This window comes from Mus caroli, chromosome 2 (assembly GCF_900094665.2).
Source record: "Mus caroli chromosome 2, CAROLI_EIJ_v1.1, whole genome shotgun sequence".
NCBI classification, from domain to species: Eukaryota; Metazoa; Chordata; class Mammalia; order Rodentia; family Muridae; genus Mus; species Mus caroli.
The window spans coordinates 97721561-97745597 of NC_034571.1; the positions used below are offsets into that span (position 1 = coordinate 97721561).

General features: G+C 45.7%; 1 protein-coding gene across 7 annotated transcripts in view; it reads right to left on the reverse strand.

Moving 5' to 3' along the window:
• The window catches only part of Kiaa1549l (KIAA1549 like), a 271141-nt gene that overhangs the window by 113173 nt on the left and 133931 nt on the right, over nt 1–24037 (reverse strand). For 3 of the 7 annotated variants that reach the window (XR_003835987.1, XM_029474420.1, XM_029474419.1), the window contains exons 2-3: nt 2471–2815; nt 272–1978 (exon numbers count right to left, since the gene is read on the reverse strand). The exons of 1 other annotated variant lie outside the window; for it this stretch is intronic. Coding sequence is in view for 5 of the 6 variants with exons in the window: in XM_029474420.1 (XP_029330280.1) it covers nt 272–1978; nt 2471–2815 (2052 nt within the window). In the remaining variant the exon portion in view is untranslated. The remainder of the gene's footprint in view (nt 1–271; nt 1979–2470; nt 2816–24037) is intronic. 3 more of the 7 variants (XM_021156233.2, XM_029474422.1, XM_029474421.1) reach the window with 2 other exon arrangements.

A 24037-nucleotide genomic window follows, 5' to 3' on the forward strand; every position in this document is an offset into this window, starting at 1 on the left:
TGCAGAGGGGAGAGCTCAGGGAAACAGCTTTAGGTTTATTAAGTCAATCAGCCATAACGAGAATGCCGCTTACAGCAAAGCCATGGTTGTTGATAACAAGGACATATATTCTGAATACTTTAAAAAAAAATCAGGTAGGCTGGATGGATCGGCGGCCTGCCTGCCTGGAGCTGCACCTCACTACTGAACGAGGGGAGGCAGGCTGCTTCAAAGCAAAGCTGAGCATCTGTGTGAAGCTTGAAGATGCTTTGGCCGGAAAAAGCAGTCATACCTGTTTTCTGGGTACCAGGAAACAAACTACCTGTGTGAGTGGCTGCACCTGTCCATTTCTTGGGACGCCGGGAGGTTCGCAGCACTTTGGAAGGGGTCCTGGAAAAGGCACCGGTTGGTACAGAAGGTGAGGCTGTAGATGAGTGATATTCCAGGACACTCTGGAATGGTGGGGAGCCATTTTCCCCTGGTGATAGATAGATGTCACTGGAAATTTGTGAACCTGTGTCTGTTCCGTCTGAAAGCATTTGGTGCAAGCTAGCCGCAGAAGCTAAACTTGGCCAGGTTGGCCAAAAAGGATGGGCCGGCCCGATGGGCAGTTGTGACATAGGATGTTGACTTGTGGAGGAGTAGAAATGAACCATTTCTGTGTCAAAGTCTCTGGCATGCTTGCCTGTGGGCGGGAAGTCTGTGTGGCTTTCAACTACGGCCTCTTCTGAGGGTTGGAGAGGCTGGCTGGTCCTGGGACTGAGGACTGGGTCCTGGAAGTTAAAGCTGTCTGCAGCCACCAGCTGCCCAGCAATCTCTTTGAAATTCCGAGATTGTAATGCATTGGCAGCTGAAGTTGTACCACCGGGAAGAGCCGCTGAAGCTGGACGAAGTTCCCGATGTGTGGAGTTAATTGTATGAGTGTTTACATCGTGATTCGTTTGCTGCTGCGAGCCAGATATCCCCGATTGTGTGGAGAGGGATGCAGTTTCTGCTGAAAGAAAGCTCCAGAAAACATCTGTGGCTGCTGGCTTTCTCGTGCCTCCCATTGTTGGGAGACCATGGACGTCGGTGGAGGAGGGAAGTTCTGTCACCTGTTTGGAAGCCGAAGCTGGCAACTCTGACTGGCTTGTGACAGCTGCGAGAGACTCCAGCTTGGTGCCGGAAGAGTGAGGAGAAGGAGCTTGTGTGGTGAGCGCGGATGACGGAGGTGACCCTGGAGGAGAGAGGTCTGTTCTTAGTGCTGTCATGATGAGAGGTGAGAGATGACCTGTGTTAAAATCAGAGGTGGATCCAGTCACTGCACGACGACTGGGGGCCTCTTTCGTTGGCAGAGCCCACAGAGAAGTTGTCCCGTTTGCCTTTTCATTTGTCCAGAAAATGGCTGCTGCCCTATCCTCCTTTTGCTGAGGAAATGTCCAAATTGTAGGAGGAGGATTAGGAAGTTTGCTTGAGAGAAGCTGTGTGGCTGCATCAGGAAGGTACTCATCATGGTCACCTTCTCGGGACAAGGGTGCCTCTGGCACAGGGGCTGGAGAGGCATGGTGATCCTTATTGGGCTGGAGGACAGTAAGCAGGGAGAGAGGGGTGCCTGTCCCCTTCAGTGGTGATCCAGGAGCTGCCTCAGGATGGACCATTTGCCCTTGACTGAGTGTAGTAAGAGGCTGAGGAGGCGGCACCAAAGAGGAAGGTTTGTTTTCTGGGAAGAGGGTGGGCTTTCTGGAACTCTCTGGCACTTCTGACAAATGTGGCCAGTTGGCAAAACTATTTGTAGGAGGAACAGGGGCTAGCTCTCTGCTGGTCATCACTGACTCTGCAGTCTGGGATCGTGGGGCCCAGGCCCCATAGCTTGCTGCCGCTGTGCGCAGATAAGTGGGTAATGACTCTGCACCGTGCCCTCTGACAGGCCCCGCTGTGAGGACTGGCTGGGTAGATACAGGACTCAAAGCCTCTTCCCACATGGGCCGTGAGGAGGTTCCACCTGGAAGGCCTCCAGGGGCTAGGGAAGGGAGAGACAGGTGGTCTAGTTCTGCTATGGAGCTCAGAACCCCAGGACTTGGGGAAGCTGCTGGGCGGGGACTCTCTGATAGGGACGGCTCAGAGTACTGCTTTGCAGAGGGTGTAGAAAAGTCTAGGCGAGGGGTACCTATGAGAGTCTGGGCATCTCTGGATGGAAAGAGGTTTGTTTTATGAAAAAATGGGTTCAGAACATTAACTGGGCTCTGACCTGAAGAGGAGTCAGCTGGTGTCATTTGGGGAAACAAAGGCACTTTGGTGGGATGCTGTACTGGCTTAGGAGGGGGGATGGAATGTGGTGAATCAGGGGCCAATGAAGATGATGATGGTGGAGGGAGAAGAAGGGAGCTGTCTGACCTCAACGGATGCTTTGAAAGGAAAGGCATCCCTACCGGGGGCTGTGATGGGGAGACAGCACTCGAGGTGGCTGATGGGGCTGTAGGTAATGGGGGAAGCATGCTGGTGCGAGGCAAACCTGACATGTCTGCTGCTTCTCTTCCCCCTTCAGGCCTTGTTTGGACCAGAGTCTCAGTGGGGTCCTTGGCAAGATCCAGGGAGGCGCTATGTCCACTTCCTTGGTAAAGGGATGAAGAGAAGTCCACATGTGCCCTGGTCCTGCGGTGTGCCTTGGGCAGAGGTGTCTGGGATAGCTTCAGCAAGGTTGTGTTGTCAGGAGGCTGCCCCAGCACATTCTTGAATCTGTCTGCTGCTGAGGAAGACTTGACTTCCGAGAAAGGCCATGTTGGTGAAATTGGTAACAATTTCCCAAGGGGAAAGGACTCTGAGGTCGGAGTGACATGTATCTGTAGATTGTCTGTCCCTGTGAAAGAAAGCATCCACATGAGATGTGGGATCAGGATGCGGCTGCAATGGGCAGGCGCTGGAGACAAGGAGCAGGCAAGACAGGTCCTGCCTGGCCACGGTCCTTCCGCTCATCACAGAACCCTCGTGAAACAACTCAAACAAGGAACGAAGTAAGTGCGATGTATTGCAGGAAAACCACAGGGAAGTGCTATAAAAATTCGTCTTTGATGAAGGGATTTTTTGAGACAGGGTCTCAGTTTGTAATTCATATCTATTAACCTGCTCTCCCTCCCATGGCTGGGAGTAACGCATGTTCCACCACGCCTGCTTGATGAAGGGATTTTTAAACAACATTGTGGGAGACACTCATGTGTTTAAATAGGTTTCTATCACTTACTAGGCTTAAAGCATAGAAAAATCAGAAAGATGTGGCTGCCTGCAGCTAGCAAATGATACCAAAGTAGACATGATCCAAGAACCCATGATGCACAAGGAATGTGAAAAATATACTCAAGGAAATATCTCAAGGATAAATGGCTTCAATAGAATGTACTTCTCTTGGATTTAAAAGGATTTCTGGTTCTTTGTTCATGCTGTGTCAAGGAACAGAAGGGATTTATTTCACATTAGGTTATTTCCAAAAGAAAAATTATTCATATTCCACCTAGGACAGGAGACACCTCTCAAAAGGTCTGGTGTCACTAGAAGCACCTGCTGAGATCAGAACTGTCAGCACAATGTATGATGCCCAGCAGGAAGGTGAGGAGAGATTGACAGGTAGGAGTGATTGATGCACAGCAGGAAAGGAGGGCGTGGAACATGGAAGTCTGGGATGCCGCATGCCCTGCTCTCCCATTGTTGATGACCCCTCCCTGGCTATTCTGGGTTGGTGGTGCAAAAAGTAGCTAAATGTTCTTAGTTAATACTTTTCTTCTTACTACCCCACATGCATGCGTGTGTGTGTGTGTGTGTGTGTGTGTGTAAGAGTATCCACGCATGTGGGTGTGTAAGGTATCCATGCATGTGAAGGCCAGACACCACCCTTAGGTGCCATTTGTTTTTCAAGAGCCGTCGTCCACAGTTCTTTGAGACAAGATCTCTCACTGGGACCTAGAAGTTGCCAAGTAAGCTGGGCTAACTAGCTAGAAGGTCCCAGAGGTCAATCCTCCTGCCTACACACCCCCCATGCTGGGATTACAAGCATGCACCAGTGTGCTTAGCTTTTTAGTGGCCTCTGGAGAGCAAACTCAATTAGTTCCTCTTGTTCCAGGGGCAAGGACTTTATCAACGGAGTGGTCTCCTTGGGCTCTAATGCTTTAAGCGTTTTAAATGAAAGGAATGATACTTGAACAGATTTTTACACTCTTTGTGAAAACAGTAGAGCTATTTGATAGAATCCGCTTATTAGGAATTCAGAAGGTCTGATTGATAAATATCTTCAGCCACCCAGAGTTGGGCACGTGTCTCTGACCTCGGTTGCATATATAAGGACAACAGACACAGCTAAACTACTCCACCCAGCTACTGTGGGGCGAGCAAATAAACTTATGGAGGAGGAGGGACCAGCTGTCTATGCAGAAAATCTCGAAACAAACAAACTCTGATTACAGCCTGGGCTTGCTTTCATGTAAGAGGAGCTGTGGACCACAAAGGGGACGCCCTCTGCTGGAAGAGTGCAAAAGCAGGTCGGTATGAGGGGTTCTCCCTCCCAGGCCTAGGCTGCATCTCCAGTTGCTTTTCTCAGGGACTGTATTCTGCCAACCGAAAAAGGAACAACTGGAGAAAGTCTTATAATAGGAAGGCTTTGAGAATACACAACAGCCTCTCCATGACAAAAGCTGAGCTGTGATTGTCTTCTGAGATGGTTTTTCCAGTTTCCCCTTGTGCAGCTTGGAGAAGGAAGGATGGACGGTGTCTTTCACCCTAAGTAAGAACATGTAGACAGCTTTCCTTTTGATCCTCTGTGCTCTTGTGATTTCCCTTTTCCTTTTTAAAATAAAACTTTAAATTATTTTAACTTTATATGTATGGGTATTTTGCCTGCATGCATCTGAGCATACCACATGCCTGTCTGGTGCCCATAGAAGAAGGTGTCATAGAAGAACTGGAGTTACAGATGGTTCTGAGCCACCATGTGGGTACTAGGATTCGAACACTGGTCCCTCAGAAGAGCAATAAGTGCTTTTAATCACTGAGCCATCTCTATGGCCCTGTATTCTTGTTTTTTAACTTTTTTCCATAGTTAGGATTGAGATATAAGAAACTGGCCTCAAGTCATTTTAAGGGTTTGTCAGGTTTAAACCTACACTGCCAACATCCTCAATGGGATGGTTACATTATGTAAAAACCAATGTCTTTTGAGTAAGGCACCCTCAAAAGGCTGACTGACTCCTAATAGCCACATCAGAACCCTTGGGCCTCTCTATCTGCAGGACCCCACATTCTCTATGGCCTCAGCTAGGCAAAGCCACTTTCAATGGACAACAGGAGCATTGTGCAGAGGTCCTGGTTCTTTTTGGGACCTGCTTCATGGTTTACAGTGGAAGCTGTGCTTCAGTGTTACCACACGTGACTTCTCGAAGGCAGCTGCAGTTTCACATGGAAGGCACGTGGCATGGCTTCATCCTCCCCACCCCCCATCCATGTCGTCTCCCACACAGCCTATGGAGTGTTTGCATCTAACCGGTTGTGATGCTCGTGATTGAACAGAACCTCTGTCTGAGATAGTTCTACATCTTGTTATTTTACAGTTACATTTTAAAATCTTTCCTAATGATAGGATCCCTGTGTGCTTTTATTAAAACAGATTCAACCGTTGGTTGGATTTCAGAGTCAAAACTAACTCATCTTGTTTCAAAGACATAGTGTGGTAATGAAGAAGGATGCTTGGGCCAAGCAGCTTTTGCTTTGAGCAAGATGTTCTCTCACAGCCATGCTGCAACGGGGAGGAGCGGCTGCTAGGAGGAAGCACGGGCTTCGCTGACCACAGCCGGAGGAGGCTGATGAAAAACCCCAGACTAAAGTGAAGAACGACAGCCTTGGGTGAATTTGTTCCTTCTGACTTGAATCCAGGGCTTCCCAAGGGAGCCTTTACTCCCTCACACAATTCCCAATGGGGAGGCAAGTGAAGTCCGAAGCGTTTTAAGAAGTGCCATCTGCTGTGCTCTGGTGTGACATGCATTAATACTATCTCCACCTTCTGAGCACATGAACTCATGAAGCCTCATGAATGAACGTCTTAAAATACCACGATGATGGGCTGGGCACCATGTGACAAGCTTCTAGCAATAAGTTATAAACAAAAACAAAAAGTGTGGCTCCTGTCAGAGACACTTAATGTTGAAGGAAAACACTCTAGAGATCACTGTCTGGGCCAGTGACATGTCTCAGCAGATGAAGGTGACACCAAGCCTGACAACTTGAGTCAGCAATGTGTGTGTGTATGCAGGAACGTAGAGGTCAAAAGATAACTTTTGGGCATCATTTTCTGTCCTACTATGTAGGTCCTGAGAATCGAGCTTGAGACATCTGGTTTGGTGGCAGTCTCTTTTTATGTCATCTTGCTGTCTCCAAGTATTGAATAATTTAATTCAACTGACTTTTCAGTATTCAACCCTTGGAATATGTGTTGGATATTTATCAAGCACTGTTGACTTCAGAATGTAGTAACTTAAAAACAAAACTATCAACGACATACATGAAGCTGAGGGAGTAGCCATATTCACCGATTAGCAAGTGACAGCCACTGAAAAGATGATTGGGGTGAAGAACTGCAGAGAATAGTGTATCAGATGGTTTACAGAGTTAGTTTCAGGACAGGCAAGGCTAAAAACAGTGAAACTATGTCTTGAAAATAACCCAAATAATAGTAGTAGTAATAATAATAATTAATAATTAATAATAATAATTAATAATAGGCAAGAACTTCCTGTTATTACATGAGATTGAAAAGCTCTACACAGCAGAGGAACGTATCAGCCGAGCGGACATACAGTTTACAGAAGAAGAGCAAGCCAGCCATGCTTCAATCTAGATCCAGATCTGTTACATCTGGATAGTGCATTTAGAATCTATGAAGAACTGCAAGATTAAACACCACAAACATGAAGCTGCCAGTCAAAAAATGGGCCAATGAGCTAAAGTCATCTCAAAAGAAGAAATACAAGTATCCAACAAATAATTATTGTAATGTCCAACCTCCAACCATCAGGTAAATTAAAACTTCTTAGAGGATCTGTCTCTAAGACAGATCTGTCACCACAGGCAGAATAACTGTCATTTAAAAAGCAATAAGGATGTAATGAAGGAGAAACCCTTATTCACTGTGGGTAAAAATGTAGATTGGCGAAGCCACTATATAAATCAGTATGAACATTTATCAAAAAATAAAAAATAAAACTCCCATACGACGCACATACAGAATTCCTGGGCATAAAACTGAAAGACCTCTGTATCTCATCACTGAGACACCTGCCCAGCCATGTCTGTTACTGTTCTGTTCACAATAGCAAGGACATTGAACCACTTAGGTGTCCATTAGCAGAGAATAGATAATAATTATTCAACTGTAAAGAAAAGGGAAATGTACAGAGAAACATTCCAAACTAGAAAATTCTCTAAGAGAGGCAATCCAGGCAACAGGTAACGCATATACCATGTGTCCTCTCCCGTACACGGATTCTAGCTTCTACGTGTTTATGTCTACATGTATGTGGGATGAAGGTGGATGGAGGCCATGCAACTAGAAAGGAGCCATGAGAGGGGTGAGGAGGCTTTAGGTAAGGGAGGGGGAGGATAATAGAAATTGTGACATGGGGGTCAGAAGGAGAATACTGGGAATGGAGGGGTACTGCGGGGAGATGGGAGAGAGGAGCATGGAGAATAGGTTTAGACAAACTTAGTGTGTACGAAGGTATCAAAAGAAACCTATTATTGTGTGTGGTGATTCAAAAATAAAACAGTAAATTAAAATTCTAAAACTGAGTTAGGATCCAGTCATGGTTCTTTGTACTGCTCCCCCAGGACGACATTTGAGTGTCACATTAAGAAACTGACATGGATGTATTCATGTGCACCATTGCATGCAGTACCCAGGGAAGCAAGAAGAGGGTGTCCAAACCCCTGGTCCTGGAATTACAGGTTGCTGTGAGCTGCCATGTGGATGCTGGGAACCCAAGTCAGGTCCTCTGCAAGAGCAGAAAGTGTTTTTAAATGCTGCCTAGCTATATCTTAAGTTCTCCAAATGCATATTGAATAAAGGATACATTCTAGGAGATTATCTTGGTGAGATCTTACCTTGTAAAGAGGGGTCCCTGTCTGCTTGCACTGAGATCCTGGGCAACACTCAGAGCTTTATGAGTGTCACAGCCTAGCACCCTGAAATATCAGTGTTGTCAAAAGCTGCGGACAAAGAGCTTATCTCTAAGGATGAAGATGTGATCTTGAGTTAGATGTAACATTGGATGGCTAGGGCCTTCGGGAGGCATGCTGGCTAACTGTACCTGCCATTGACCTTAGGGACCCGTTTTATCTCTCTGTTCTGAGGGCTGTCACAAACATTTAAAGAGACTCATTGACAGGGGTCAGAATCTCTCTGAATCACATGGGAAGGCTTTTCTGAAACATTCATTTATTTGTATGTGGTGTCCTTGATCAACCCCCTACCCTCCTATTGTGTTCTCCTAAGGATTATGCATCTACAGGCTATAGTAGCCTCATGTTTACATTGTACATCCATACCGTTTACAACAGTACAAGCATATCTCCTATAGATCATTCCATGAATCCAGACATGGAGGTCAGAGGGTAGCTTGCAGGAGTCAGTTCTTTCTTTGCTCCATATGTATCCTGGAGATCAAACTCAAGTCATCAGGCTCCATACTAAGTGCCTTTACCCAAAAGTCCTCTGACCAGCCATGGAAAAACTTTTTGGATGTGTTATTTAACTGCAGACCAGGGGAAGAGAGATTATAGCTTAATAATAAAAGAGAGTCCTCTAATTAATAAGATTGTGGGAAGCACAACGAGCTGGTTTAAGTTAATGAGCTCATCACTTCACTACTACACATACCCGAATGTGCATCTTTCATATTGATTCATCTCTTCCTCACTTCCTTCATTTCTTCCCTTCTCCCTCCTCCTCTCTGTCCCCCAGCAAATGACTGCTCTATGCCACACTCTGGAGTAAGCAATGTCTTGGAGGAAGAAAGGATGACCTCTGGCTTCATGGAACATACTGAGCTATAGGAGATAAGGATGTAACGTTGACATCCTCACAAATGTAAGCATGAGGCTACTATAGCCTGTAGATGCACAATTCTTAGGAGAACACAGTAGGGAGGGTAGGGATTTGATCAAGGAAGAGGAGAAGAACAATACTGAGAAAGTATCAAGACCCAAAGAACAAGGGAATGTAAAATGCTCCATGCAGAGGAACAAGTATATACAAAGACCCTGCAACAGAAAACAGGAGTAAGAACATGAGGAATAGGGCCTGGAGAGATGGCTCAGTGGTTAAGAGCACTGGCTGTTTTGCCCGAGGAGTCAGTTTTAATTCCTAGCACCCCCATGGTGACTCACAACTATCTCTAACCCCAGTCCTGGGAGACCTGACAGTCTCTTCTGTCAGTGGACACACATAATGCACAGACATACACCCAGGCAAAATACCCATACACACAGAATAAAATTAAAATGAAAAAAAAAAATAACTACAAGAAGGTAGCCAATAGTTTTATCAGAAGAGTGAGGAGGGACATAGCATGAGATAAAACCTCAGGCGTGGGTGTTTGCTGGATCACAGAATTGTGTGGGTTTCAGGTTGGTGGAGAGGGCTGGGGAATAGGGAATATTTGGGAGCAAAGCCATGTTTTGGAAGAAACATTCTACCTCTGGACTGAGGAACAAACTGACAAGAGTAGATGGCAGCAGACCAGTCAAAAAACACCCGCAAGGGTCCAGCAGAAGGCGGCAGGGAGCTGCAAGGAAAGCGGACCCAAGACTCCTTTGTGGCCCCTTGCAGTCTTTAGAGTTTGGGATTCCAGGATTTCCCTAAGCACTTTTGTGTGCACGCACATGGCAGCCCTTTTAATGGCTGCAATTTTTCTTTTATCGCTCTGAGTGGGAGGTTTCCTCCTCCCCCTTGAAGCTGAGTGGACCTGAGTTTGTTCTGCCAACTAGAGTGTGGCAAAATAATGCCATACTATGTCATAAAAAGCCACACAGCTGCAGCTGAGTACCTGGGAAGCTGCCCTCCCTGTTCTGGAACCTGGGAGCCACTCTAAACAGCCCATGCCACAGGCAGATGATACTCCAGACTAAACCAAGCACCTCAGACAGACAGCATACACACTTGATAAAAGCTGCCCCTAGATCATTCTGCCCTCAGCAGTTTAAATCTCTGCAGCTGTGTAAGTCTTTCCACCCAGTGCCTGGACACCACAGAGCAAAGATAAGCTGTCTCCATGGTGCACTAACTAAATTCCCAAATTGTGGGCATGTTAAAGTGGGCACTGTCAACACTGAGAGAAGAGTGGGAAGCTGGGCATCAAGAATCACTGGCATAGCACATGTGGGGTTGTGTCTTTCATTTCCAGGAAGTGGGTCTCTATAGCCTTTATTAGATTCTTGACAGGTTCTAGGAACCAAAAAAAAGGTACCTTTCATATTACTGAAAAATTATTATAGTTTTTTGAACAATGTCTTTGCTAATTAAACAAATTCATCTGTATTGCTCCTGTCTAAAGGAAATACGGGGACAAAATGTGGAGCAGAGACTGAAAGAAAGGCCATCCAGAGACTTCCCCACCTGGGGATCCATCCCATATGCAGCCACCAAACCCAGACACTATTGCTGGTGCCCAGAAGTGCTTGCTGACAGGAGCCTGATATAGCTGTCTCCTGAGAGGCTCTGCCAGAGCCTGTCAAATACAGAGGCAGATGCTCACAGACAGCCGTTGGATTGAGCAGGGGGACCCCAATGGAGGGGTTTGCCACCTCATAGGAAGAACAACAATATCAATCAACCAGAAATACCCCCCACCCTGAGCTCCCAGGAACTAAACTACCAACCAAAGAATATACATGGAGGGACCCATAGCTCCAGCCGTATATGTAGCAGAGGATGGCCTTGTCTGGCATCAAACGAAGGGGTGGCCCTTGGTCCCATGAAGGCTTGATGCCCCAGTGTAGGGGAATGCTAGGGTAGTGAGGCAGGAGTGGGTGGGTGGGGGAGCACCCTTGTGGAGGCAGGGGGGCGTTTGGGATAGAGGATTCTCAGAGAGGAAACTGGGAAGGGGGATAACATTTGAAATGTAAATAAACAAAACAGCCAATAAAATTTTTTTAAAAAGAAACCCTACAGATAGAAGAAATGTTCTTTTTTCCACTTTTTATGGTATGTATGTATATATGAGTGTATATGTGTGTGTACCCATGAATGTGGATGTGTATGGTATGTGTGTGTACTCACATACGTGGATATATATGTGTGTTTGGGTGCTCATGTATGTGTGTGCTGTGTGTGTTGTATGTGCATATACCCATGTATGTCGATATAAGTGTGTGTGCTATGTGTGTTCCCACACATGTGAATGTATGTGTGTGTGTCCATGTATGTGTGTATGCTGTGTATGTGTTGTATGTGTGTGTGCTCATGCATGTGGAAGCCTACATTGATATCAGGAGTTATCTTTAATAAGGCTTTTCACCTTATTCACCAGCCAGGTCTCAGTCAAACCCAGAGTTCACTGACATGGCTAGTTTTGCTATCTAGCTTGCTCTGCGAATACCCTGTGTATATGCTCTGAGGCTGGAGTTACAGCTTGCAGACGCCTTGAGGCCCCCAGCAGGCATTTATTTACCCGGGTCCTAGGGATCCAAACCCAGCTCCTTACACCTGCCCAGCATTTAGCCTCTGAACCATTTCCCCAGCCCAGAAGAACATTTTACAAGTCAAAAATGAGAAGTTAGATGGTGCTTATTCAAAAGAGGAAACAGCTAGGAACACACCTAGGATTCTAGGACTCAGGAGGAGGATGCAGGAAAAATGAGGAGTTTGAGGTCAGCCTTGGCTACATACATACTGTGTCTGGGCTAGATGAGACACCATCTCACACATAAATAAATAAACAAAATGGGAGGTAAATTTAGAGACAGGCTGTAGAAAGCTTAAGACACATACAAAGGAAGGCAGGGAGGTGAAAGTCTAGTCCAGGTGATATGTCTGGCCAGCTCTGAGATGGCCATCATGGTCCACTGCTGGCCATTCCTTCTGTGATATCCCTCCTAGAGATTGAGAGGGACCTGTGACTTACTTCTAAACAAGACAAGGAAAGGATACAGTGACCTTATCTATGCCATTGCCCTAGCAGACTTTTCCCTCACACTGGCTTCCTGAGGTAAGAAGCTTGATTTGTGAGTCCTTGTGGCAAAGACCTCCAGTCACGAGAGACCATGAATGGCTGGCTCCTGTGTTGACAGCCTTAAGGAAGCCAGGCCCCCAGTGTGGCAACCACACTAAAAGTTCTGCCTTTAACCCCAAGTGAGTTTGCCTGTGGATTCTTCCCCAGTCACATCTCCAGAGGTCCATGCAGCCTGCCAACACCATAATTACAGCCCGGAACCCTGGACCAATGAAGTTTCCCTAGCCAGGTGACCCATAGAGACCATGAAATAATAGCAACTCCTGTCGAGCCATTAAGTTTGGGGCAATTTGTTACATTGCAGTAGAAAAATCAATACAGGGACATGTGTAGTAGCCATGCCTGCAATTTCTTCACTTGGAATGCTGAGTGCAAGACATGGCAAGATTCTATTTTAAAGTGTAAGGAAAGGAGGGAGGGAGGGAGGGAAGGGAAGGAGGCGGGAGAGGGAGGAAGAGATGGAGGGATGGAAGGAGGAAGGAAGGAAGGAAGGAAGGAAGGAAGGAAGGAAGGAAGGAAGGAAGGAAGGAAGGAAGGAGCAATAGAAGGCAGTATGGTAAGGCAGAAGTGCAGGAAGATGAGACAGAGTTCAGGTTATCACGGTTGATTTGGTAGCATGAAGGATGGTACACGGTTGGTTTCAAGATAAGACAAAAAGAAGTTACTGCATCCATTGAACTACCACAGTGAGTTGTGAAATAAGTCTAACATAGTACCTGGGATGTGAAGCGAATGAAGGCTTTGCAGAGAAGCAGCATTGCCATAGCAGCAAATGGATTAGGATGTTGCAATGAGATGGGATGCCCTCTCATTCCTGAATCCCATTGTAAAGGGGAAGAAAAATAGTGGGCCAGTCTCGTAATACAACTTTATTGGATTTTCCCTAATGAACTCCTATAAATAGTGTGTGTGTGTGTGTTAGTATCCATGTGTTCATACACATAGAACTGTTGGTATGTGTATTTGTGCGTGCATGCACGTGGAAGCCAAAAGTCAGTATTAGGTGTCTTCCTTGGTCACAATAGCTATTGTTTGAGATAGGATATGTCATTGAACTTGGAGCTCAATGGCTGATGGGATGGCAAGTGAGCTCTAGGAGTCATTTAGTCTGCACACACCTCCCACAGTGCTGGGTGCAGAAGTCTGCTGCTGTGCCTGGCTTTTTGGTTTTGTTTTTACATGAAAGAAGGGGATTTTGGAACTCGGGTCCTCATGTCTGCACTTCAAGTACTGTACCTGCAGATCTACCTCCCCAGTCCACTCTGACTGACCTCTCGGTCTCATACCACCTCCACAGTCCTTTTCAATGTAGAATGACAGACTACTCTTTGCCATCAAGTCATTCTAGATATGGTTAAGTTGACAACCAACAATAGCCATCACATCTAAGTTGGGGTCTCCGGGACCTTTTTAAAGCTGAGCTTGGGTGTGTGCTCATACAACCCTAGTGCTATAGGTGATGAAATAGGTGGGGACTGGCTGGCCAGCCAGTGGAGCCCAAAGAGAGAATTTCAAGTTCAGGGAGAGACCCTATTTCAAAAAATAAGGTGGGTTCTGGAGAGATGGTTCAATGGTTAAAAGATCTTGCTGTTCTTCCCAAGGACCTGTGTCTGATTCTTATCACCCACATGGTGTCTCCTGTAACTCCAGTTCCATGGAATCTGACTCTATCTTCTGACCCCCCCCAAAGGTTCCAGACATGTAGGTGGTATACAGACATACATGCAGACAAACACTCATAGACATGAAATAATAATATATAAATGATAAATGGATGGATGAATAGGTAGGTAGATGAAAAGATTAGATAGATAGATTAGATAGATAGATAGATAGATAGATAGATAGATAGATAGATAGACAGACAGACAGATGTATAGGAATGGAACATCCTTTATTTAAAAAAAATAAGATAGGGGCTAGGGAAATGGTTCAGTTATTAAGGGCACACAATTCTCTTGGAGAGAAACTAAATTTGATTCCCAGCATCCTTGTCAGGTGGCTCACAACCACCTATAACTCCAAGTCCAGTGGGATCCCACACCTCTGGTATCCTCGAGCACCAACACTCATGTGTATATACTGGACACAGACACACACAGACACACACTCATAGACACACAGACATGCACACACCACTCTGACCCCCAGGTCTTAGGGCTGAGCCTTCTGGTTTCATCAAACAGACCTTTGTCTCCAAAGCCCCAAGTCTGAACTTCAGACACACCCACTCAGATTCAGCCCTGCCCTGGGCTGTTTTCTGACCTTTAAAAAATGACTTTCGCAAGCTAGACACAGCTGTTCCTTCCCAGTCAGGCTGTCTTTCTTGCACTGCTGGAGCACGGGGGAGAAGCAAGTGTTCCCTGGCCAGCCCAGCTGAGATGCTAACCATAGCAATGAGGCTTTCCCCATCACTGCCCAGGTTTCCTGAGAAACACACTTGACCACAGCCAGCTCCTGATGTAGAACATGAAGTCAACCACAGAGTAAAGGGTTACAGCACACTGTTTCACACTCCAGAGAAAAACGTCTGTGGCTTGGTACAAGCCCTACAGCCAGGGTGCTGACCTCAAACTCTACCCTTCATTTTGGTGTGTGAACTTGAGCTGGTTACTTAACTTTCCTGTGCCTTAATTCTTTCACCTGAGCAGTGAGAGTAATTCCAGTGCTGATCTCAGGAATTGTAGAGTTAAGACTCAGCCATACTTGTGAAGCCCTCAGAACTGTGCCTGGCACACAATGCCCACACAATGCTGGCGATCTGGGACTCACAACTGGCCAGATGTAGAGTATAAGGTTGAGGTATGCTCAGCCCCCAATGGAACCTCTATCTTATACTCCTTTCTCCCAAAAGGTTGTTGCAGAAGGAGAAGAAAGATTGAAAGGTAACTTCTAGAAAATGGAATTTTCCAGTCGGGACAGGACCACTGCACCTAAGGACTTGCAGTGAGCTCTGGCTGCATGCACAAAAACCTGCACAAGATAAGCCAGTGCATTTGCAACAAGAATGTGGAAGGGGCCCCCTAAACCCCATCCCTAGCTGAGGAGCTTTTGGTAACTGATAGCTACTTAAAGGAGGAAAAAAAATCAATTTTCTGTAGGGAATTGGCTCTGGATAAATAGCTCATGTTCCAGAGCATGGCCCTATGCCCATGGGCATGCAGACAGCACTAAACACACTTAAGGATTAAAAACAGAGCCCATGAAGTTGGGAGGGTATGGGAGTGTCTCTGACTCTTGNGGGCTCTTGGGACCCTTTTCCTCCTTCTGGGTTGCCTTGTCCAGCTTGACATGAGGATGGGTGCCTTAGTCTTATCGTAACTTGCTATGCCAGTTTGATTGATATCCCCAAAAGGCCTGCTCTTTTCCAAAGGGAAACAGAAAGAATGGATCTGGGGAGAAGGGAGGTGTGGAGGCTGGAGAGGAGGGAGGGGAAACTGGTTGGGGTGTAATGGATGAAAGAAAAATAAAAAATGAAATAAAAACAGCACATGAAGAAGAGAGGGATAAGAGAAAACAGGATATGGGGTGTGCTGGCTGGTTTTGTGTGTCAACTTGACACAAGATGGAGTCATGAAAGAGAAAGGAGCCTCCCTTGAGGAAATACCTCCATGAGATCCAGCCATAAGGCATTTTCTCAATTAGTGATTGAGGACGGAGGGCCCCTTGTGGGTGGTGCCATCCCTGGGTAGTAGTCCTGGATTCTATAAGAAAGCAAGCTGNGCAAGCCAGGGAAAGCAATCCAGTAAGCATCCCTCCATTTGGTTTCTGTATCCATTTATTTCTCCAAGTTCCTGCTCTGTGTGAGTTCCTGTCCTGACTTCCTTTGGTGATGAACAGCAGTATGGAAGTGTAAGCTGAATAAACCCTTTCCTCCCCAACTTGCTTCGTGGTCATGATGTTTGTGCAGGAATAGAAACCCCGACTAAGATATGGGGTAAGTGGAAGGGGAGGGAACAAGCAAGTGGATGTGACCAAAACACATGTGCACATGAGTGAGACTCTCTCACAATAAATATATTATACAATACACTGGATACCATTGTTGAAGACTCAGGCTAGTGTTCATGTTATTATTACATCTTCATTTGGTAAGACAGGAGGGTCATGGCCACACTCAGCAGCCACTTCCTCAGAGGGCTTGGATGCCTGGCAAACTCAGAAAGCCCTGTGAGGTCAGAGCCCCACACGACCATTTTCCCTTTTCTTCCATATCCATCCTCTTACCTTGTTCTTCCTGGTACAGATCCTAGTTAGGGATGCTGCTGCTGGTGGTGTGACAAATGTCACAACCAAAAGCAGCTTGGAGAGGCTTTATTTCAGCTTACAGTAGCCATCCATCATGGAGAGAAACCAGAGCAGGAACCCAAGGCAGGAACCTGGAGCCACTGTGCCGAGAGTGGAAGGGGACACAAGGCCCCAAGCCTAGCTCAGAAGCTACCCTCAGTTGATAACCATTCACAAAGGAAAAATTGTGTTCTCCCACGGAGTCTCACTGGGTACATATACAAACCACACATACGGGCAGGCCCCGTGCCCAGCATTGGATGGCCATCACAAACCAAACTCAGTGCTATTTTTGGAAGTTTGTTGCCTTGTAAAACTTTGTCTAGGCTTTTTCTTTTTCTTTTGTTTTAACCTTACAGATCTTTTGCTCATATTATGATATTCAGGGGTATTATTTCTGTGTATGTGTTTTTTTAATGGGATTTCTTTGTATGAATATGTTCATATCTCTATGTTAATACATGTTATTTGGGCTTTTCATTGGCTCATTTTTGTTTTTTACCCATTGATTCATTTATTTGTTTTGTCCTATTCTGGTTTATTTGCTTTAATGTTATCATTATTGTCATTATTATTATTATTATTATTATTTTAGATGCCATAGAGGAGCATTGTTTACTGGCTGGTTCCTTGTGCTCACTCAGCCTACTTATAAAGCCCAGGGCCACTGCCCAGGGATGACACTGCCTCACCAAGCTGGTCCCTCCCACACCAACCATTAATCAAGGCAATACCCCACAGACTTGCCTACAAGCCAACTGAATGGGGGCATTTTCTCAATGAAGACAGATATGTGTAGATTTGTGTCAAGTTGACAACACAAATCAGCACAATGCCTGTGAGGTAGATGACAAACATGGTCACTCCCATCTTGCAGGACAGGGAGCCAAGATTCAAAGAGTTCAACTGCTAGCCACGGTCACAGAAGCTCACACACTCTGACTCCAGCTCCCCAGGCTCTCAGCACCACATGATGAAGAGGGAATGAACTCCGTGTCTGGGTTTGGGGAACGTTCTACCCTGCTGGAGTGACTTGCCCAGATGGAGTCCACACAGAAGCTGCCTCTTCTTCCAAGTTTGAAGCTCTCGCTTGCTATGCTGCTGCTTCGGCAAGCATTACCCAGCATAGCTCTAAATCACCGAGACCTGTCAGGCCTCCATTCCCAGAAGGCCAAAAGAAATGGATTAAAAGCCATCACTGTGCTGGAACATCCGACCCACACTTTAATATAAGACACCCACTTATGCACTTTGCAATCCCTTGCAAGGAGCCTAAGTTCTAAAGTTTGGCGCCCAGAATCTTCCTGCCCAAGATGATTCCTCCTGGGCCTTTTTAAAACAAAACGCACCAGTTAATAGAACCCGACTGCCATCGCTTGAAGGGATGCCAGCCAAAGAGAAAGCTCTGCTTACTGAATCAACAGAAACATCACAACTTTCAAAGCTCTTCCACAGCTATTTTCTGTTTTAAAAACTTTATTGCTTTCAAACCATTTGTGAAATGGCTCTTAAAATGAAGCTGGCCCTTCCCCACAGACACCCCATTAGAAGAGTGATATAATTTCACCTTCCTCTGGGCTTATACGATTGCCATGGTTTAAATGGGAAACGGTCCCCATAGGTTCATGTGTTTGGTCCCAGCTGGTGGCTCTGTTTTGGGAAGTTGAGGGTCCTTTGGGATGGGATGGGACCTGGTTAGTGGAATGAGGCCAGCAGGTCCTGACTGTCTGATATACCTGTTTACAGTTCCAACTTGTTCTCTCTGCTTCTTGGTACCATGTGTTCCACCATGGACGCCCCCCCACCCCCCGCTGAGCATGTAACCGCTCAAAGCCAACACATCCTCCTTTCCCTGAGTTGCTTCTGCCAGGTATTTTGGTCACAGAGATGAAGAAGGTAACTAAGTCGGTGACCATGAAAGAAAACTTAGAATCAATCTAGGCAGGTGGAAGAAAAAGAAGGGTCCTGCCACTCCCGCTTCCCCCACCACCGCCCATGTCACTCCACAGGGACCCTACTTCCTGACTCTGTTCTTGGAAAGGCTGTGGTTCACAACCCAGACTGTGAGCACATTGCACATCCAACTCCGCCCACGTTCTTTTCTTCACTTTAACCCTCGGAAAGCATTGTTCCACGGAGAGGGGCTGTATGTTATTCCCCAAAGCCGCCATGGAATTACACTTTAGTTAGCGATCCCAACAGCTATCACACTAAGTTTGTTTATCAGTTCTATAAATAAGCCTCTTTTCCTGAGCTTTCAACACCACTGTCTCTGTGCAGTGGGTACCTAGGGCACTGGTAACCCATGGGTCCACTTTCTCCAGTGAGGCTCCACAATCTTACCCAACAGCACCCCAGCTAGAGACCAAGTGTTCAGACACACACGGCGACGGAGACCTATCACATTCAAACCACAGCATTGTACTCTTGAGACAAAGTTATCACTATGGAGCCCAGGGTGGATCAAGTCATGATCTTCCTGCTGCAGCCTCCTGAATCCTGGAATTCCAAATGTGCACCACCCACCATCCTCAGCTCTCCAATCATTTTAATCACTTATTATTACACATTGAATGATATATAATGTGCTCTCTGACATGAAGATCTCTGTCATGACGATTAGATAGCTATGATCCTCACATGAAGGTAGCTCGGTGTCACAGCTCAGAGTGTGGGATTTGGAGTTCCCAGTCCAACTACCTCACACCAGCTGTATAAACTGAGGCAAGTTATCCTGTCCCTTGGGGCCTTTTCCTTTTCAAGGTGTGGCTGATCATATCCATCTCGAAAAGCTTAAAGGCATTAATCCATTACCATAGCCCGGAATATGGTCAATAAATATTATCATCAAAATGTAGTTATTATCATCAAAAAGTCTTAAAAGGCTTTGGGGACACATTTTCCCCAGAACATCAATGGTAGGTCTTTACATACTGCCTTCTGTCATTGGCTTTTCTGATCCACTCGGAATCTCTGTCCTTTCTCAGCATGATTCTGCCTGTTTTCTTCCAGTGAGCCCCTGAGAAAGTCACTCATTTAACACTCTTTTCTTTTCTTGTTTTGGACACATCATGTCCCAGGTTGGCCTTTAACTCTCTTCGGAGCAGATGCCTTGCAGTCCTGACCCTTATGGCTCCACCCCCCCTAGTGCTGAGTTTACAGGCCTGCACTGCCGCACCTCACAGTACAGATAGTGGGGACTGAACCCAGGGCACTCTGGGCTCCAGCCCCAGTCCTATCCTGCATCCTTAAGGTTAGTGAGACTCTAATGCCTCTGTATGAGGTCCTTCAGCCTAACATCCTCTTATTTACACACTCAAGCAACTGAATGTGGAGACAGCTTACTTAGCAAAGTCATCAGCTGCACACTTTCCCAAGCAAGCATGAGGAGTTGGGGGTATAGTAAATTGTAGTTATAAACAGAAATGTATATGTGTTCTTCAATCATGTGTCTATTATATGTGTATCAAGTAATAATAAATTAGTTAATAATATGTAGCTTCTTGAATAGCAAAATTTTTATAAGGTTCCTAGTAGCCAGCACAGGTATATACGCAAGCATATGCGCACGCGCACACGCACGTGTGCGCGCACACACACACAACACACACACACACACACACATATAGATACACACAGAGAGAATGTAAGGCTTCTCAGTGTACTTAAGGACCAAATGATGTAACTCCAAACCACACTCTGACCCCTCATGCTCCCGGAGGCTGTCGTGTAGAACTCCAGCCCTGATCCACTTATACTGGCACAAGACAGGCAAGAACTTCTCACTCATTTTGTGTCTGAGTATTCTGTTGTGTTAAAAAGAAAACAAGCCTCCTTGATTTGAGGCATGCAGACAACTTGGCATCCGCTACACCTGACAATGAGTGCATTGGAGAGGGAGAAAGGCTTCTCTATCAGAAACACTTTAGGAAGTCTCCAAGGGGAGATCCACAAGCACACAAGCACACACGGCTCAGAAAAGCCTGTGGTAAACAAAGGCACCGCTTAACCCAGAAAAGCCCACAGGAGAGGACTGTGGAACTCTGCTCTTTCTTCTTTTCATTTGGTGAGGCCTACAACCGTCCCAGGGAAGCAATGCTCTGAAGAACACCTTGAGAGAATTCCAGCTTAGATCATTTCAGAGTCGAAGTCATTGCCCTTGAGCGATACCAGGCTCTGGAGTGAGGATGGGGACAAAGGAAGGAAAACTGAACCGCTGGGAGGATTGAGTGCATCGTGGAATCAGAAAACCACTCCACAGCTGAGGGTGGACTTCTTTCTCAGAGTCTGCTCTCAGGCTTATTCACACACAGCCATACACACCATTGTCTCAAGGATAACGGTGCTGTAACGAACACAAGGAGTCAGCGTCATTACACTGATGGGTCCACCACTGTCAGGCACAGTAATGGAGGGAAGACAGCAAGCTAAATACTGGAGTGTCTTCCTCTCCAGATGGAGGTGCTACATGGATGTTGATGGATGAGTCTATTTGAGGGGGCCAAAGAAGCAAAATTTTACTAATATTAACAGTAAACATCATCATTTATTTATTTATTTAGGTCTCTTGGGTTTTGTTTTGTCTTGTTGACATAGGTCTTATTATGTAGTCAAGGCTAGCTTTGAATTTTTGATCCTCCTAAATGATTAGGCAATGCCTTTCTGAATGCCGAAATTTCTGGCATACACCACCACACCCAATAACTTCTACATTCATCAATGACTGACTAAGCATACATTTTACTACAGAAATATAACTCTATTAAGATGCATAACAGTATTTAAAGATGTGTTATTTCAGATTCTCATAAAAAAGAAATTAGAGACGAGCTTTATTAGCACTGAGTCATGACTGAGCTGATTACCTCTAAGATTAAAATAAAAGGTAAAGAAGATGGTATTTTAGGTGGATACGGCCTTAAAGGTTTTCTCCCCCAACATCCCTTTTGTGGGGGGTGGGTTTCAAGATAGGATTTCTCTATGTAATCCCAGCCAGGCTCTGGAACTCACTGTGTAGATCAGGCTGGAACTCAGAGATCCCCCTGCTTCTGCCTCCTGAGTGCTGGCATTGAAGGTGTGTGCCATCACCACCTCTGTGTGTGACAGTTTTGCTTCCCATCCCCATCTCCAGAACTGAGTGCTCTACCACTGAGCTAAATCCCTAACTCCTCCCCCAAGACTGTTAACAGTACCAAAACTCAAAATATAACCAGGGGCAGGAAGGGGCATAGATGGGACAGGATCAACCAAGACAAAGTACGTATGAAAATGCTCTAAGGAAACCTGTTAGCTGATAGGCTAATTTTAAAAATTAAAATTAAAAAAAACCTAAACATCCCATTTATAGCTGATAATTTTCATTTATAGTTTATTTGCTTCAAAGGGTTATATATGTGGTTGTATCAATATAGTGTTTACTTTAAAATGGGCATTTTAGTAGGGGGCTCCTTTGGTGTACACACTAGTAAGATCTACTTACATTAGATTTACTCATTGGTAGTTCACCTCTGTCTCCTAGTGCTTTGACTTAATAAACAGTAATGAAAAGTATCAGACCCATGAGGAGAGACTCATGGGTTTTCCTTTTGCTTCAGACTTTCAGACTAATCTGTGACTAGCAATGGAGTCTCAAGGTGTCTGGCTATAATGGGAGGGTGGGTTGGTCCCAGAGAAGAAACTGAGATCCCTTTTAGGACTCAGCTTAACCACCACAGACACCATTCTTCTGCAGTAAAGTCGAGTCCACCCTGTATACCATCTGGTAGGGTCTGGAGGAGGATGTCTGTCTAACCACCTTGTTCTCAAATGATGAGTCCACTGTCAGGGCATCCCCCTTGTATGTAAACTCCTCATCAAACCCATAGAGCATCTACCTCTTGGCAGATACTAGCACTTGCTATTTCCTGCAGCTCTGCATCTCTCTAAGGCTCATGGATGTAAGCACGTGAGATTTCCTAGCAATGTTATCAGGAAGAGGCTAATTTTCATCTGCAGGTAGAGAAAAACTAAACATCTAGGGGCTAGGGTGATGGCACACGGATAAAGTGCTTAGGATGCTCAGCACCCATGGGACTGCAGGGGGCTCTGGTGGTGTAGTTATAATGTTAGTGATCAGGAGAAGAGATCGGAACCCCTAAAGCAAGCTGGCTAGCTAGGCTAGCTGACCTAATGAGCTCTACGTTCAAGGTAAAACATTCTGTTTCAGTATATAAAGTGAAAAATGATTAAGGAAGAGACCAGTCACTAATCTATGACCTCATGCACACACACACACACACACACGCATGAGAGAGGGAGAGAGAGAGAGAGAGAGAGAGAGAGAGAGAGAGAGAGAGAGAGAGAGAGAGAGAGAAACAATTTACACGGAGTCCATCAGTTTGCACGTGTCACAGCTAAGGCTTTAACTGCAGCTGTCTGGTCCCTGAGTCCACATTCCTAACCTCAACCAGGTCCTGCCTCACTAGAGGTTACCTAAACCTGTGTCTCACCACAGTTAACATTCTTTAAGGAATTTGAAAAGATCGCACCTTTAAAATGTTGCTTATAAAAACCACATTGCTTAGCACATGGTTTCTAACTGCTAGTCCAAACGCCAGTCCTTAAAGCCACACTTTCCTGCCACTAAGACAAACAAACCTATAATGTCGTGTGTGCATTTAAATACACACATCTATCGTTATGTACGTATGCCCATTGACACACTGCTTTCTAGGGAGGTTTGCAAAGTTGGATCTTGCTGGAAGAAGAAGGCCTTGAGTGTTTGTGTCCTTAAGCCACTTCCAGCTTGTGCTCTCTGCTTCCTGCTGCAGTTCAGGATATGTACGCTCGACATTCATTCCCTACTGACATGCCTGTGGCTTGCCGTCACCCTTGCCACCATGACAGACTCTTATGTATCTGGAACCATAAGCCAAATAACACCATCACCCTATAAGTTGTTTGGTAATGGTCCATTATAATAGCAGCAGAAGGTAACTTATACATCCTCTCACCATAAAAGGTATGAGAAGGAGAGTGGGAAGGCATCTTTGGAGACAATGGGTACATTTAGGGCATTGAAACAATGACTCTTTGGTGGTCCAGACTGTGTGCTTATTTCCAAATATATTCAGTTTATATAGGTTAAGTATCTTCAGTGTTTGTACATTGGTCTTATTGAATGAGCTCTAATTGACAAAGGAGCTTTTTAACAAGATGACTGTGCTGGCCAGGAGGAGGTGGCTCAGTGGGTAACACTTGTCTTGCAAATGTGAGGACCTGAGTTTTAATTCCAAGAAGCCACATAGAAAAGGGCTGTGCTCACCTATAACCCCAGCACTCAACAGCAAGATGGAGGCAGAGACAGGAGAATCCCCAGAAGCTCACAGGCCAGTCAGAAGAGACACCTTGTCTCAAACAATGTGAATGATGAAGACCGACACCGTGAGATTGTCCCCTTTATGTATACATGTGCACCAAAACATGCCTACATCCTTGCTCACACACATGTACAAACATCACACACAAGGGAGTAGTAATTGTGACCTGAC